Consider the following 15,481-nt stretch of genomic DNA (forward strand, 5'->3'; position numbering starts at 1 on the left):
ACTCCCATGAGTCTCCAGTAGCCAGGGCGCGGTCGCCAGAAAAAAATAACGACTGAGGCAATATCCATGGTTGAATTCCCCGCCTAGCTGTTTAGGGTCTTAAATATGATGGCTACATTTAAACAAAACACTGGGATCAAACCTTATTTGACAACATTCTGCTAGGAGCCCTAAAGGCCATATAGATCTAGAGATCTAGGTGTTTTTTTTTTTTTTGGGGGGGGGGGGGAAGGGGGTAGGGGAGCTATTTAAATGCTACTTAAGGGGCTCTGTGTTCTTGTATGCGACTTTTTAATGTGTTTGTTGGCGGTTTGTTTCTATAATTATGAAGGCCTTAGATAACAATGACCTAAACCAGGTTTGGCTGACCAGCGGTTTCGTGAAAAGTAGGGTTTGTCGGGGGTCTTGTAGGCTCATAAAAACTGGTCTCGGACGTTCTTATTTGAGTATTTTTGTTTCTAAAAGGCAACAAATTTAGCTGTTAAATGCCAGCGTGATTTGCCTCCCATCGCTGTAGAACCTCGAGCAGGTCCACAGGGATTTCGCTGTGGACATGGGCTAATGCTAGGCCGTTTAGCCTGTGTTAAAATACTGAATGTGGCTGGGCTGAAAGCCTGGCCTTAGCAGTTATGCCCAACATTAAATTTTATGCAACTCACTCCAGGTCTTCAACTTGCGGAGAACGCTAAAGCTGCGCTTGCACGAACAGCTTCCTGTACTTAGTCGCGCTGTCGCCTGTCCGCTTTTGGCCTCTACAGACTCTACAACTTCTTTCCCACCATCTCTAGCGGCTTCTTCACTGACATCACTATCTTTACTAGATGGACTGAAAGTCAAAGTTGCCTAGCTAAATAATGTCAAAACAGGGTTAAATTTTGTTTCGATTATTGAGAAGAACGGAAAGCATGTTATGAGAGCATCTGCTTACCGCTTGCTTTGAAAAAAGCTGTTGATTAAATAGAACGTTCCCTGCTAGCAGAGGTCTCTGATGGCAGAGACCTCTGCTAGCAGGGAAATAGAACACTGCATTTTGATAGATTTTCCTCACTCAGATCAGAGAAGACAGAAGACTGGAGAAATGGCGTCAAAACACATGAAAACGAGGCAGTTTTCTTGAGGAAGTCGCTATCTGGGTAGCATGAATTTTTGCTTAATTTTTCTCAACTGTAATTCAGGCCACTGCCTGATTCGCGTTATCATTAAACATAATACCATGTTGCGTTAACATTTTTTTATATTTATTTAACTGTTTCTGAATTTATTTGCTGCTAGTGCCTTTCTTTCTCCTTCAAAAAAAATTTTACTTTCCCCGAAAAAAATAAAAACAATGACTGAGGCAAGTGCTTCGGTTTGCCTCATACTGGCTACGGCCCAGTACTGCTGGACTAGCTCAGTGGTAAAGCATCCGAACTAGTAATCGGAAGGTCTTAGGTTCGACTTCTGATAGGAGCACTCGGGATTTCTTTTTCCAAGGTTGCCTGTGTCACTTACTGAATAATACATCATTCTTATTTCTTGTTTATATTTTAGCATTTTGCTCAAAATAAAATACAGAACTTAGTTTCTAACATGACAACCAGTTTTCTGCGTCAAAAAGGGCTCATTTGGAGTAATTTAGATTTTAAGGCAAAATGGACTCTGTTGTCTCTCAGTCGATAATATTCTGTTCTGTTGTTCCCTTCATGCAGAGCAGTCTCAACTTAGATTTTTCACAATGTTATTGGCTTCTCCTTTCCGCTCTATAAAGTTTCGGTGAGTAGCTCTGAACTCCTCCTGAGAACTTTGAGGTCACAAGTTTTTTTTTTTTTATTTGCTCCCAGAGAAAAATTCTTGTTATTTTTCAGTCCCAGGAGGAAGTAACCATCGCTCAAGAGGTATTCAAGGTAAAAATCACAATAATTCGATACCTCTAATGAAAGTTATTAAGCCAATGCTGTTTCATAGATTCAATTGTTTTATTACAAACATTTACCAAAGTTACACTTAGCACTTATAATTTGTATAAATTATGCTACATGCACTTATAATAATTATTGCGTAATTTATTGTTAGGGGGTGTTGTCAGGGTACTGGTACAACTTCATTCTGGTTAGAGATGAACTCCCTTTATGTAACGATATGGTACAGATGCAAAAGAAATTCTGAATGGATATTCATGACTTGTTTACATCAGAACAAATTTGGATGCTGTACGGGAAGGAGAATCACAATTCACAACGTGAGATAATTGTTAAGCTAGTGCCATACTTGTAAACAGATACAGAGGCACAACAGGGAAGCAGCATGAACTCATACCCATATGAAAGTTGTCCCAGGAACATAAACACCCCTTACTTTCTTGTTCACTTGCTTGCCTGCTGAGTTGCTTGCTTGCACTGCTTTCATACTGAAAGTTAAACTTTGTAATTGAAACAACCAACCAACCAACAAACAAAATATGCTTTTACAACTAAGAAAAAAAGATACCAACCACAGATAATGTGGAGTTAACTGGCTTCAACAAATGTGCCTTATTGGCATGTGTTTCTTAAAACTCCTGAGATCAAAAAGCTATTTTATGAGCACAATTTGTCTTTACCAGAAAATCTATCTTTGATGATTTTGAAAGGTAAAATGTTGAAAACTTTCCAATAGTAATTATAAACATATTGGGCTAGTTTGGACGAGAAACCACCACCAATTGACAGAAAACAGATTTGAAAAATACTCCTCAGGCCTGACTTACAGTCTTCTGGAGTTTTGAGAAATGTACCCTTGATGAGTTCTTGAATAATGTATTTGCATAATTCTGATGCTTAGAATATTCAGCTATCAATTAGCTTATATTCAGCTGCACCACACTAATTCACAATCAGGGCTAGATACCATTCTCAAGTTAAGGTTTCTATCTGCTAATAGTGGGCGAGAGGTGAAGCCCCAAGCCAACTCTATGCAATCTTGAAACAAACCAAGAGGAAATTGTCTAACTGTTTTAGCATATAACCAGGCGACCTGTCCAAAAAACCTGTAAAGTGGGTTATTTCTGGCCAGTTGGTTTGTGAGTTGGAGGATTTTCCTATGGCAGCTTAAATAGCTTGTCAAATATTAGACTAGATCATTGGATAATGTAAATTATTCAATTGCAGAGTTTTGATTGGCTTAGCAACATTCTTCGATAGCCGGTTATTTTGCTGACTTTGCCTAGTTGGTTACCAGGTTATGCTGTTAACCTAAGACAAATTTCATCTCAGTTATGATGAATTAAATGATCTACGTTGCACATTTCTATAAACAGTTAATGTGCAGTCCCAGAAAAAATCCATACCCACCCCCATGGAAGGTCATTGGAAATTCCTTGGGGTAGAGGGGTCTTAAAAGCCAAGATTTTAGAAGCAAAGTATGAAGCTAAACTGGAGGGGGGGGGGGGTGCAAAACAAAAAACCTTCCGTGGGGGGAGTAATGGGTATTTTCTGGAACTGCACATTATATCAAATTTCAGAATCCAAATTTCACTCCTTGGTCTCTTTAATTTGCATTAATTTTTATGAAGTTTCTCCAGATTAAGCACATATTTGTGACTAAGTTATCTTTAATAAGTTTTGCAAAAAGACCAGTATATTGCATAATTTCCAAGGAAGTCTCAGGAAAAACAAACTTTTCATTGTCTCATGCTTTGAGAATGCAAGATTGTCAACCATTAACATTACTGTGAAGTCTTAATATTACAACTATAATTTCAAATTAAGGTTTTTCTTTCGAAATTGGGATATATGGGTAAATAGATGCCATTTTTGTTTGGTTTCAGCAACTAATCACTTGTTCTATTAACTAACATATGAGTAACACTTTAAAAGCCCCATTCACACCAACAAATATGTTTAATTAAACCACTGTTCATATGAAAATTGGTAACAGAAAGCCAGCTGAGCCATTTGCTTTGACATAGGATTCAAGTAAACTTTAACTTATGGTTTCAGTTGTGCTAAATCTGTAGTTGACAAAAATCCAAAAGCAGCTTTTATGAAGGAAACAATTTTAAACTGTGTTTAACTAAACAGCTTTTGAACATGTTTAACCCTTGGTGTGAATGGGGCATAATAATTTTAGTCTTCGGACTATTGTTTTGCATATCAAACTAGGCAATTATGTAATGGCTTCACTTAAAAATATATACAATGTCGGCCCTTCAGTTGGAATGCTCCAATGATTAGACGCATAATCATATAGGCACATTCCAGTCATCTTATCTTGGCTCTAAAACTAGCAAAGTTACTCTTTTAATAAGTTCATAAAATTTTAAAGTTCTCTTTACTGGAAAAGTGAAAAGCCAATGTATAGTCCATTATGATGCTTTTTTTTTTTTTTTTTTTTCATTTCTTGACCAACATGCATCAATCAGTTCACTGTTTTGCTTCTATTGAATCTAAACATCTTAATACTTGTGATAATTGAAGTAAACCAAACTCAGGCATCACACATGTTTGCATCACATTTCCAACCAATAGTCCTCTCTTGTCTTGATGATGATGCAGCATCTGCCAAACAAAAGAATCCAGAACATAATGATTGATTAGTTGCTAAGACTTCTTAGGAGACTTGCAAATGTCAAGTTTTGGGTGCTAGATTTGATTGCTAATGATTGAATTAACCAAGTTACATTGGCAACCAACTAAACAGGGTCCTAAGTAGGGGTGGGGTGGAGAAGGTCTTTGGGATTCTGGAGTCTTGAAAAAATTGCTGTGGAGCCTGGAGCCTAAACTGTTTGTCTACTTGGCAATTCATGGTAAGGTACCATATAGTCACCCACATAACCCTAACCCTAACCTTCCATATAGTCACCCTAACCTTACCATAAAGTATATGCCCTACTTGGAGCCTGGAAAAAGAATGCTGAATCTGGTTACAAGGAGCTCTCAAACAAAGCATATTGAGTCCAAGAACCCCAAGGCGTCTGCATTTTTCAGCCCAGAGACCTGGAGTGTTAAACCGATTTGGTATTTGCTTGTGGGGTGCAAAGGAGACATGATGAGCAAGGAAAAACAATATTGTGAGTTGACCCTCCTTTTTCCTCTTAGATTTTTTTCCTGCTCATAATCTTTTTTATTTTTTTGCCCAGGGAGGGGGGAGGGTCTCCCTATAATGGACTATACAGGGTGGCTCCTCCTAAAAGGAGTACTTTTTTCAGGATGGAGGTAATTATAAAAGGGTTGGGATTTCACGAGCCAAGTGTAGAAAAACAATAGGAAAACTGTCATTTAGGTATTTAAAAGGGCCTTTCAAAATATCTCGAACAGACTCAACGAAAAAAGATAGAGTTGCTACTGTAGGTATTAGAAGCAGAGAGAGAAGGATCGAGGTACCATTTATGGAAGGTATATGAAAGGGTTACTTTTCCTTTCCTGTAAGAGAAAGCTTGAAAAAGTTAAGGGTTGCCTATTTAACCCTTTATTAGTTCCAATATCAAGATACATATTCTCCTTATTGTTCTTATATATTTGTTATGTCACTAGTTGGGAGAATTTATTTTAACATCTAGACTGTAGACATTCCTTTGTCTGGTCATCATTTCCTTCACTCTAATGTCCTGTAAATTTGGTTAAGTAGTGACCTTGTAAGGAGAAATTAGATGCTTGTCACTACTGGGGCTTACAGGGTCAAAAAGCCTGAATTTTGTTTTCTTTTGAGCTTTCTTTTTCAAACTGCTTAAATTGTGTATAAAACTGCAATGGTTTTTCTTCTTTTAGCATCTATTTAATACAGCTCGCTGCTTATAAATTCCATGCCCGACTTTCAAACAGCTCATTTAACTGGACACGACATTGAAAAGAATTGAGCAGTTTAAAGGGGAAGAATAATGGGGTTTTTGATATCTTTTGTTAAGAATGATAAAATAAGCCTTTCAATCAACTGCCAAATAATTCTAGAATGACGAGAGGAAAGAAATCAACTCAATTCTTGAAAGGAACAACTCGTGATCTGTTCTGGCGTATTTTGGGAACAAAAATGCGAGAACTTGAAAAACATTAGCCTAACATTTTGCAAGTTTCAATCCATACCGGCCTACTCTACCTGTCTCTGGCCAGAGGCACTAATCGACAGTCTTACTGCACTGGGGAGATAATTTTTTACAACCTTGACAATTATTTCGTTGTTTCTGCCAGACAAACATATTTTGGTTTCATGTAATGACAGCAAATTTGCGTGATACTTCCCCTTTAAGTGTTAGCTTATTCAGACAAAAATTAAAATACTTTTTGTTCAAAATTAACTATTTCAAACAACACTTACCATCCTCTTATTCTTTTTCTCCTAATTCAAGCGTGATATCATCACCAATCAGCACAAATGGAGCCCAGTACTTCACGGCATTGTATTCATCTGACTCTCGAAGAGATTTCATGGCCTGGTGAAGAGCCACACTGGCGCTTTTTCCATCTGCAAGGTGTTGATAGAAACTTTTCATGAACACCATGGTTGCCTCGTCATCAATCGCCCAGAGTGACACCAGGACAGACCGCGCACCAGCACACAAGAAAGCACGTGCTATACCGACCACACCCTCGGACTTAACCTCTCCCAGGCCACTATGGCTGCAGCTCAGGACAACGAGTCTCGCTCTTAAACGAACTGCTTGCACATCTGACATCGTTAAAGAGTAGTCTTCTCTGCTGGGGAGCTGTGATATGCGACCAGGATTTGGAGCCAAAACAATTTCTCCAGATTGCGCACATGCAGACGCGGCAATGTGCACCACAGAAACTGACGTGAGTCTCTTCAGCACTTCGTCTTTAGTTGCATCTTTGCCTGTGAGAGGTGTTGTCTTCAGAAGTTTTCCAATCATCTCGACTTCCTTTTTGGCGAAAGGTAGCGGCTTCCAAATAGGCTTCCCGAACACATTAGTAACCTCCTCTAAACATGGATCTCCTACGAGCAGTGCCCCACTCTTACAGTGGAAGTCCTCAGGTGAGCCTGTGATCAGTTTTAAAGTGGTCAGCGAGGGGGCAATGCGAATCCTGATGGTTTCACTCAATGCAGAATAAGGAGCCAGGCAAAATGGACCATCCGGAACAACGATTAACTGGTCACCTTGGAGCAAGTCTGCAATGGGGCCAATAATAACATCGTACAGTGGACGGAAAGCATTGGTAGGGGAGCTCCAGGACGGCTTCATTTCTTCAACAGCTTCTTTGTTGGATGGCGGGTCACCACCTGGCTCATCAATGGAACGATTCACCCATTTTTCAAGAACACCTGCGCGAGTATCCTCCAGTAAGAACGGGGCTGTTCCAGGATCGATTTTCGTTTGTTTAAAGAGAATCTCTTCGCCTTTTCTTAGGACCCAAAAGCTGATCGTGTTTTCGGATTCATCAAGTGCTGTGAAAACTGTTTGCGTAGTAATTAAATCATCGATCGCTTCCTTAGGTTCAGCTGATGCGGACGGTAGTGAGTCTACACCATACTGTATTTTCAAAACATCAATCAAAGCCTGTGCTCGTCCCTGCTCAGCAGCACACAAAGCCTCGTCAGTCTTTCCAGTCTTCAAAAGACTTCTCCACAATGCGGTATAAGCATGCCGGTGGCGATCACGAAAGCTGATTTTCCACGAATCTTTTGATTGAAGAAGAGCTCTTGTGGTCTCAAAAAGTTTTACGCTCACTTGGTAATAATCAAGGGCCTCAGAAAAGGAACCCGACCACTCAAAAGCACGACCTAGAGAATAATATGCATCTCCCTCTCCAACCCTGTCCCCTACTTCTTTAGCAATACTAAGATGTCGTTGGTGGTACTCTATGGCTTGTTTGAAATTACCCAGCCCGACATAAGTACCGCCAAGATGGCCATAGGCTCTTCCCTCCCCAGCCCTGTCCCCCACTTCTTTGGCAATTGTAAGATGGTGTTCGTGGTACTCGAAGGCTTTCTCAAAATCACCCAGACTTTGGTAAACATTGCCCAGACTGCCATAGGCTCCTCCCTCTGAAACCCTGTCCCCTAATTCTTTAGCAATACGAAGATTTTGTTGGTGGCACTCTATGGCTTGTTCAAAATTACCCAGCCCAACATAAGCACTTCCCAGATGGCCATAGGCCCTCCCCTCTCCGGCCCTGTTACCTACTTCTTTGGCAATTCTGAAATCTAGTTTGTGGTACGCTATTGCTTGTTTCAAATTACCCAGATGGCTATAAACACTACCCAGATGGCCATAGGCTTCTCCCTCTCCTGCTCTGTCCCCCATTTCTTTAGCAACACTTAGATGTATTTTGTGATATTCTATGGCTTGTTTAAAATCACCCAGCTCGGCATAAGCAGTGCCAATATGGCCATAGGCTTCCCCCTCTCCCGCCCTGTCCCCCATTTCTTTAGCAATACTTAGATGCTTTTTGTGACACTCTATGGCTCGTTTAAAATCACCCTGACTGTGATAAGCATTGCCCAGGTTGCCTAAGGCATTTCCCTCCCGCTCTCTATGTCCCTGTTCTTTGGCAATGTTAAGCTCTTTCATGTGATTCTCTAGATCCTCTAACTTTCTATCCACCATTTTCGTGTAGTTGATGACTGCAGGACGTACCTAGCAACAAAGAAAATTTGAGAAACTCAATGTTCTGAAGGAAAATAGTAGTATTCTTTTTTTGTGTTTTCTTCAGTTGGGAGCTTAAGCAACGACGAAGGCGACGGCAACGACAACGCCGCAAAACAATAGGTTAAATGAGCAAAGACAATCGCACAACACGTGCGTTTTACATTTCGGTACATTTCTTTTCCGTCCTCTGCAAAACAACAACGTGAAATGACCACATTAGGTTTTGTGGAGAACGTGTAAGTACTACGATGAATTTTTCATTTTCTTTCTTAACTTGTACTCCACTCCTACCAATTTGTTTCCTGGATAGTTCGCCATTTTTGTAAAAGTTGAGTGAGTTGAAATAATCGCGAAGTAGCTCACTTGAAAAAGATATATATTTTCGGGTGACGTTTTCGTTGCCGTTGCCGTCGTCGTTGCTTAAGCTCCCTACTAGTGTCATCTATTCTAGTGTGGCTTTTGAATATTTGTATCGATGAAAATGTTAAAATAATGGTTCTTTTTTGTTTCAAATAATCCTGCTAGTGCACAGAAACTAGTATCAGTCATTTTTGTCTGCGGATGGCTAGGATGAAAATGGATTGCAACTTCAAGTTCTTCCTGTGTATTTTGGAGAAATTGCTGAAAACTGATTATAGTTTGTTCTTCCTGGAAGAAATCATTGATATTTTCATTTCGTTGTTGCTCTAAGAGTAATTACGTGCTAGAAAAAGAGGTTCTTTGACAAATATTTGATTAGTTTTGGCCAAAATACAGCAAAATCTTCGTGACAATGCCCCTTTGAGACTCATATCCATAATCATTTTTGCAAAACAACTCAGCATTACTAACACGCTATAACCACCAACGGTTTCGTTATTAACAACACATATCTCTTTTGTCTGTAGTTGTTAGGGTAAAATTAACTTATCAAGAAAAGCAATTGATGAACATTTTACATTACTGTGGTGATATTTAAAATTTTGAGGAATATTTCTTTTCAAAGGACGCTTAAGACAACAACTTGCCACGACTGAACGGTGTCTAAATGTGCATTTTACACCCACAAAGGTGTAAAAGGAAGGAGGGGCTTGCCCTTTTATACCGAAACTTCTTGTTGGATCACGCCTCAGAATTTCGGATTTAGGTTTTGAGAAAATCTTCAGTTTTCCTCGGCAACATGACTTCTCAAAGTTGCAAAACACCGTAAAACTAATTCCTTTCGTTTTCGTGGGGCAAATATGTTGTTGAAATAAGGAAAAAGTTAGGGTACAGTTTACATCTCTCAGTAGAAAAGCAATTGATGACCATTTGTCACTTTTGCGGGTGAAGCAGTGCAACTGAGTCGGACACACAACGGTTCATTTCGTTGCCTGGCTGTCTGTTCCGAAGGCCAAATTGCCCCAGAATTTCGGATTTTGTTTTTCAGAAAATCGACAGTTTTCTTTAGCAACATGACAGCTAAAAACTTCCTGAGAAAAACTGAGAAACTAATTCCTTTCGTTTTCGGAGAAGCAAACCAGTTGTTAAAATGCGGAACTTGAAAAAGATCAGCTACCATTTTCGCAGAGGTAAAGAACATGGTTATTTTTCAGTTGGTGGGGTTTCCGCCTTACGCACAAAGAAAATTCAGTTTTCTCTCTTGAGTGAGCTACATTCCATATACGTGTAGAATTGCAAATGCGTCATTTCACATACCAAATTGAACCATAGTGTACCAACTTTTTAGACAGTTTTTCAAAACTCATTAATAATTCATAAGCCCATTGACCTATCAAATGTCGATAAAACATCACGTGCAGTGGTTTTACATCCCATAAAACTTCCTCCTTATTCCTATGCGGTGTTTAATGTTTTTCTCGTTTGCTAATTTCCAACGTTCACAAAAGTATCATTGTTATAAACTCTCTTGACACACGCTTTTCCAGGAATGTTATTGAAGCCGTTCAAAAAACTCGCAGCACGTGTTTTATCGGGTCTAAAATCACTCGGCTGCGCCTCGTGGTTTTAAATCTCGATAAAACACTGCTGCTCGTGTTTTAAACGTTACATAACTGTTAAGGGGTCATTGTAATGAATACATTCCACCAAAAAGAACAAATAAAACCAAACCGACTGAAATATATGACCAGTCGCCTTACTGTTTTTATTCAAGCTAGAAAAAATATAACCGTAAACATACCTCAGTTTTTGTTTCGTCGTTTTTGTAGCTCAAAACAGTGAATTTTAGCAATTTGAAGGGTTGCGCAACTCAGACAACATTCAAAAAACGACCACACCCATCAAAATAAAGGAAAAAGAAAAACGCCGTTTTGAACAACAAAGACAACAAAACACCAAGGCTGAGTCATGTTGAAATTTATCTTGAACTTGCATGTAAATGTAAGTAATGTAAGTATTTCTCGCATCATTTCACGGGAACACCAATCTTTCGATATTGCCACTCCGTTTCATCATTTTCGAAACTAAAAACTACGGTTACACAGTTTATGCTAGGCTTGAAGATTTAAGAACTTTTCTGTGTGTTTTTATGAGCGTTTTAAGGGTTTTCGTACGCTACTGAAGAATTATGGGTAAATTTACCAGTCGCCATCTTGTTTTGTACGATGGATTGAAGGACTATGGGCGTAACCGTGTTTTTTAGTTCGCTTTTTGTTGTTTTGGCTCAGATTTGGCGGCTGCTTTGCATGTGACCCTCAAATCCTTTAGAAAGCGTTGCCCCGAGATCTTTTCGCTTTTTGGGCAAGATTTCCGTTTTTATCACAAAACGAAGCGCAAAACAGCGGATAAAACATCGACGGAACCGTCTTCTGAAGGAATTGAAAACCACATACAACAACAAAGATCCCGCCAAATCTGAGCTAAAACAGTAAAAAGTTATCTAAAAAGCGCTATTGGTCGGTTATACCCCGAGCCCCTCGATTCGGTGTTGTAATTTGAGAAACGGGCCCCGGTTTTCCAAAGCGCATGCAGATAACTTTATCCAGCAGGTTAGTCGCTATCCAGCGGATAAAATGTATTGGTTGGAGTCCATTTTATCCGCTGTATAGCGATTTATCCACTGGATAGAGTTATTCACTCTTTGAACAACCGAGGTCTGATTTGCACGGTCAAAGAGCAGCATTAACTATCACAACATTAATTGATAACGATTGCCAGTTAAATGATCGTTTTGAAACAAAACTGTGACCCGGCAGCCATTTGCGTGATGCGGGACAGATATAGTTACTAGAACTGAAAATGCTTCTTTAAGCAGAAACAAAAAAATAATGATCGCCTCATCATATCCATTTTTCCACATTAAAGTACACCTAACCCCCAAAACTTTTTAGGTTAAATGAATTATCTTATCATTTGCCGCATTTCTTGGAAAAAAGTTTTGATTTGGTAAAAACCTCGATTAGCGATGCCCTGTTAAAGTACGAAAAAATCGGTGGTAAGAGACGCCATTTTGTTCACGACCGAGTCATTAGGGGCATGGGACTAGTCGCTTTGTGACGTCAAATCAAGTACTCGTGTCTGGTTATAGTCCATCCAACGGTTCCTTTCGGTGGATATTAGCCTATAATTCTTTCGCGGCTGACCTAACAGAGAGCTTTCTCGCAAGCTAGGTTGATATCTGTCAGGAAGACCTTAATCTTTTCAGAAATTCAGATTTTGTTGTATAAGGCAAAGTGAGACGATAAAATGGCTGGTATTCTGTCACTCTTAGACAGACGTGAATCACTGTCAAATTATTTAACGACATCGTAAGTAAGAAAGATCACAAGCTGGCTAGCATGCTACCTCCTATAGCCAGCTCTTACACTCAGCGTTTGAGAAATAAGAGATGTTTTGACCTTGCAGTCTGTCGCACTGATCGTTTCAGGAAATCTTTGTAAAACCTTATTGTAATTTATCCTAAATTTTAAATTTCAAATATTTTTATCGTAGTTAATATTTTCTTTTTTCGTATATTGTACATAATTCAGTTGTACGACTGCGAGGTATGATATCTAATAAACGATTTTATATGTCGTCTCAAAATTTTAAACACTGAAAAACTAATTCCTTTCATTTTCGGAAGGATAAATATAAATGCGAAATAAGATCGGATAGCGTTTTTGCAAAGCAAATAAAAAACAGCTAGTAAATTCGGGGAATAAGACACCATTCCCTACAACTTTCTCCAGTTTAGGTTTTCAGCTATTAAAATCATTCGAATAGATCAAACAGTATATATTAGCTTACACAGTCAAATGTGCCTTTAAGATGGCATAAAACGACCTGGGAGCGTAGAAAAACGTATTTTAAGCATTTTATTCAAATGTACTCGTTGGGTACCTCTGAATAGCAAAGCGTAGCAAATTACACAAGGAATAGTTCATACATGACAAGTTTTACATCTTTTCTTTTTTTACTGTCAAAACAAGCTATGAGTATCATATCTAACATAGGTATTGACTTACCACTGTTGTTCCAAATTGATTCCTCTTGGAGTTTTTTCTGCAGCTCAAACAAGCTAATCAGAGAAATGATGATCCTGGAATCAAGAAAAATTGTAGACATGCAATTATTAAGGTACCCGATTTAAAAATAAGAATCTAAATCTTATAATGTACCTTTCAAAAGCTATGCAAAAGCAAATTATTACAGCCGACGCCTATCGCAAACTACAAAGGCCGAGTAGAACCGAAACGATAGTTTCAGTAGCGATATTGGTTGCAAAGTGTCAGAAGTGTGTACTCCGGCTAAATATGAATGTAATCACTTTACAAAATTTCAGAAATTTACCTTAAAGGACTTTATCAAGGAATGACTTAAATTCCAAACCAAGTGTTGACTTCCAGCTTATTGCTGAGCACTGACGAAAAGAATAGCTTTGAGCCAAAACTGTGGACACTTAAGTCCAAGACGAATGGCCAAGATTTGCAAGATTGAGCTGATGGACGGCTATTTCAATACTAGGACAGCGGAAGTTATTGTCATTTTTAGCTCGGTGATTGTCACTCGATCTGGGATCAAAAAAAAGAAAAATTCAAATGAGCAAATGATACATTGGCATAGAAAAGGAAATATACAGTCGAAATAGGAGACGTTCGCGCGCAGGCTAATGCTCCAAAGCTTCAACTGTTTAATTCTCAGCTAATGATTAAAATCAATGAATGCATTTGTTTTGCTAAATTTACAAGGATCGCTAGCAAGGAGGGATACATCCTTAGAACAAGCTGAAAAAATGGGTGGCTGTGATTTCATTTTCAAGCTCTGGTATTCCGAGATGTTTCGTTTTCGAATTTCAAGGTGCCTTGTTTTCGATAGCCTGCGTGGCAGCCTCTAGAAAGCGAGAGAAAGAAGGGGAATGTTCGGCCCGGAAACCGGTCGTTTCGCCTACCACAGGTAGCCCAAGCTCAAGCTGAGCGATGACCATCTTGCGTGATAGCGGTCACGGCGCAAATATAAGAGTTTGTATGGGAATCAATTTACGATTGGGTTTAGGAGGTACAAATACTGGAAAGTTTTTATTAAAAATGACATACCTTGCCTCTAAGGAGGAGTATTGCCTATTGTCTGTTTGCTATTTTGTGCTGATTTGAGGCCATATTAGCGAGTTATCACTTCCTAGGTTTCCCACTCCTAAGAGAAAGACACTCGGGCGTCACAGTCCGTTTCGGAAGGCCCCTTCCGAGAAGCGAAAAATTCCACCTCAAAATAATCGAACAGCGACAAATCCAACGCAGAATCCCAGCACAAATGTCCCAGTTTCATTTCAGTTCTAAAGCAACGCAATCCGGGCCCTGCAGCCGACGTCAAGCGGCAGTTTAGTTTCTATAATCCCAGATCTCAACATTGTAAAGACCTCCGTGCACACACGACCGTTGAAGACACAATTTTTGTTTTGAACCCCGGGTACCCTCGGGTCAAATCGACAGGCTGAGTGCTGTAAGATTTGCATTGTTTCGTTCCCTCTGACTTTGAAACTCGTATTAGTGACTTTTTAGTATACCCTTATTGGGGGCATAGAATTATTACATGCCAGCGTACTCGTTCGACTCTCAATAATTTTATTTTTATGTTTTTAAAAACCTGACCATCGGTAGGCCATAGGGTAAGCCATACCCCACGTTTTGTCCACACCCGGAATGGACTGGAGGCGAGTCTATTTCGACTTTCTTATGGGTATTCTTGATGCTCGCGCCGTTGTCAACTGACGTTCCCATTCTGTTGCTAAATCAGCCTGTTCTGCATATATAGCAGTCTCAACTTAGATTTTCATAGTGTTGTTGGCTTCTCTTTTCCGGTCTATAAAGTTTCGGTGAGTAGCTCTGAACTCCTCCTGAGAGCTTTGAGGTCACAAGCTTTTTTTTTTCTTTATTTGCTCTCAGAGAAAAATACTTGTTATTAGGAGGAAGCCCGGGCGGGGGGGGGGGGGGGGAGCTCCCATATGAAACAGACGGGGATGCTCGTCGTGTCGCTTAGGGGTGTAAATTTTGGATTTTGGTCTCGCTTAGGGTCTTCCGGGCGAAGCGCCATTATTTTAAGCCGCCAAGGTCTCGTTTAGGGTTCCGCGAAGAAACACAGAAGTACGCGAAGAGAAACAGCCTTCAGCATATGTGTAGCGTTTGATGACATTGTGAACAGTTACAGTTTTATTTTACATTAACTAGTTTTCTATTTTACCAAGTGCCAAAGAGACAATGCATGAACATATGATGAAGAACTTGAGATTTATGACAATGCTTTTAAAAACTACTTTTAGATAAAAGCATTCGATGATTATGTCTTTATATCACTAGAACTCATTGTATGTCGTATTTGTGTGTTTTTATGTGGTCTCTTTTAGGGGTCAAAATTTGCTTAAGCCACGCCCAGATTGGTCTCCTTTAGGGGTTAAATTCAAAATTTTTGACGAGCATCCCCGTACTGTTCCATATGGGAGTCCCCCCCCCCCCCCAGGGGAGGAAGTTA

General features: G+C 39.6%; 2 protein-coding genes across 6 annotated transcripts in view; both read right to left on the reverse strand.

Moving 5' to 3' along the window:
- The window catches only part of LOC146481876 (tetratricopeptide repeat protein 28-like), a 44,712-nt gene that overhangs the window by 8,765 nt on the left and 20,466 nt on the right, over positions 1 to 15,481 (reverse strand). For 2 of the 4 annotated variants that reach the window (XR_014864357.1, XR_014864355.1), the window contains exon 5: positions 1,934 to 2,991. The exons of 1 other annotated variant lie outside the window; for it this stretch is intronic. The gene's annotated coding sequence lies outside the window, so the exon portion shown is untranslated. Of the gene's footprint in view, positions 1 to 1,933; positions 4,515 to 15,481 lie in introns of those variants that run through there. One more of the 4 variants, XM_085107972.1, reaches the window with a different exon arrangement.
- On the reverse strand, positions 1,934 to 13,436 carry LOC146481877 (tetratricopeptide repeat protein 28-like). Of its 2 annotated transcripts, none has more exons than XM_085107973.1 (4): positions 13,310 to 13,436; positions 12,985 to 13,058; positions 6,268 to 8,545; positions 1,934 to 4,514 (listed from the first exon to the last, which is right to left on the reverse strand). In XM_085107973.1, exon 3 carries the CDS (start codon positions 8,513 to 8,515, stop codon positions 6,275 to 6,277), a length of 2,241 nt encoding a protein of 746 aa, XP_084964099.1. In that variant the 5' UTR covers positions 8,516 to 8,545; positions 12,985 to 13,058; positions 13,310 to 13,436; the 3' UTR covers positions 1,934 to 4,514; positions 6,268 to 6,274. The 2 variants fall into 2 exon arrangements, with proteins under 2 accessions (XP_084964099.1, XP_084964100.1); XM_085107974.1 differs by having other exon boundaries at positions 12,985 to 13,059; positions 13,341 to 13,405.

Source organism: Pavona decussata, unplaced genomic scaffold, assembly GCF_977016875.1.
Source record: "Pavona decussata unplaced genomic scaffold, jaPavDecu1.1 SCAFFOLD_48, whole genome shotgun sequence".
NCBI lineage: Eukaryota > Metazoa > Cnidaria > Anthozoa > Scleractinia > Agariciidae > Pavona > Pavona decussata.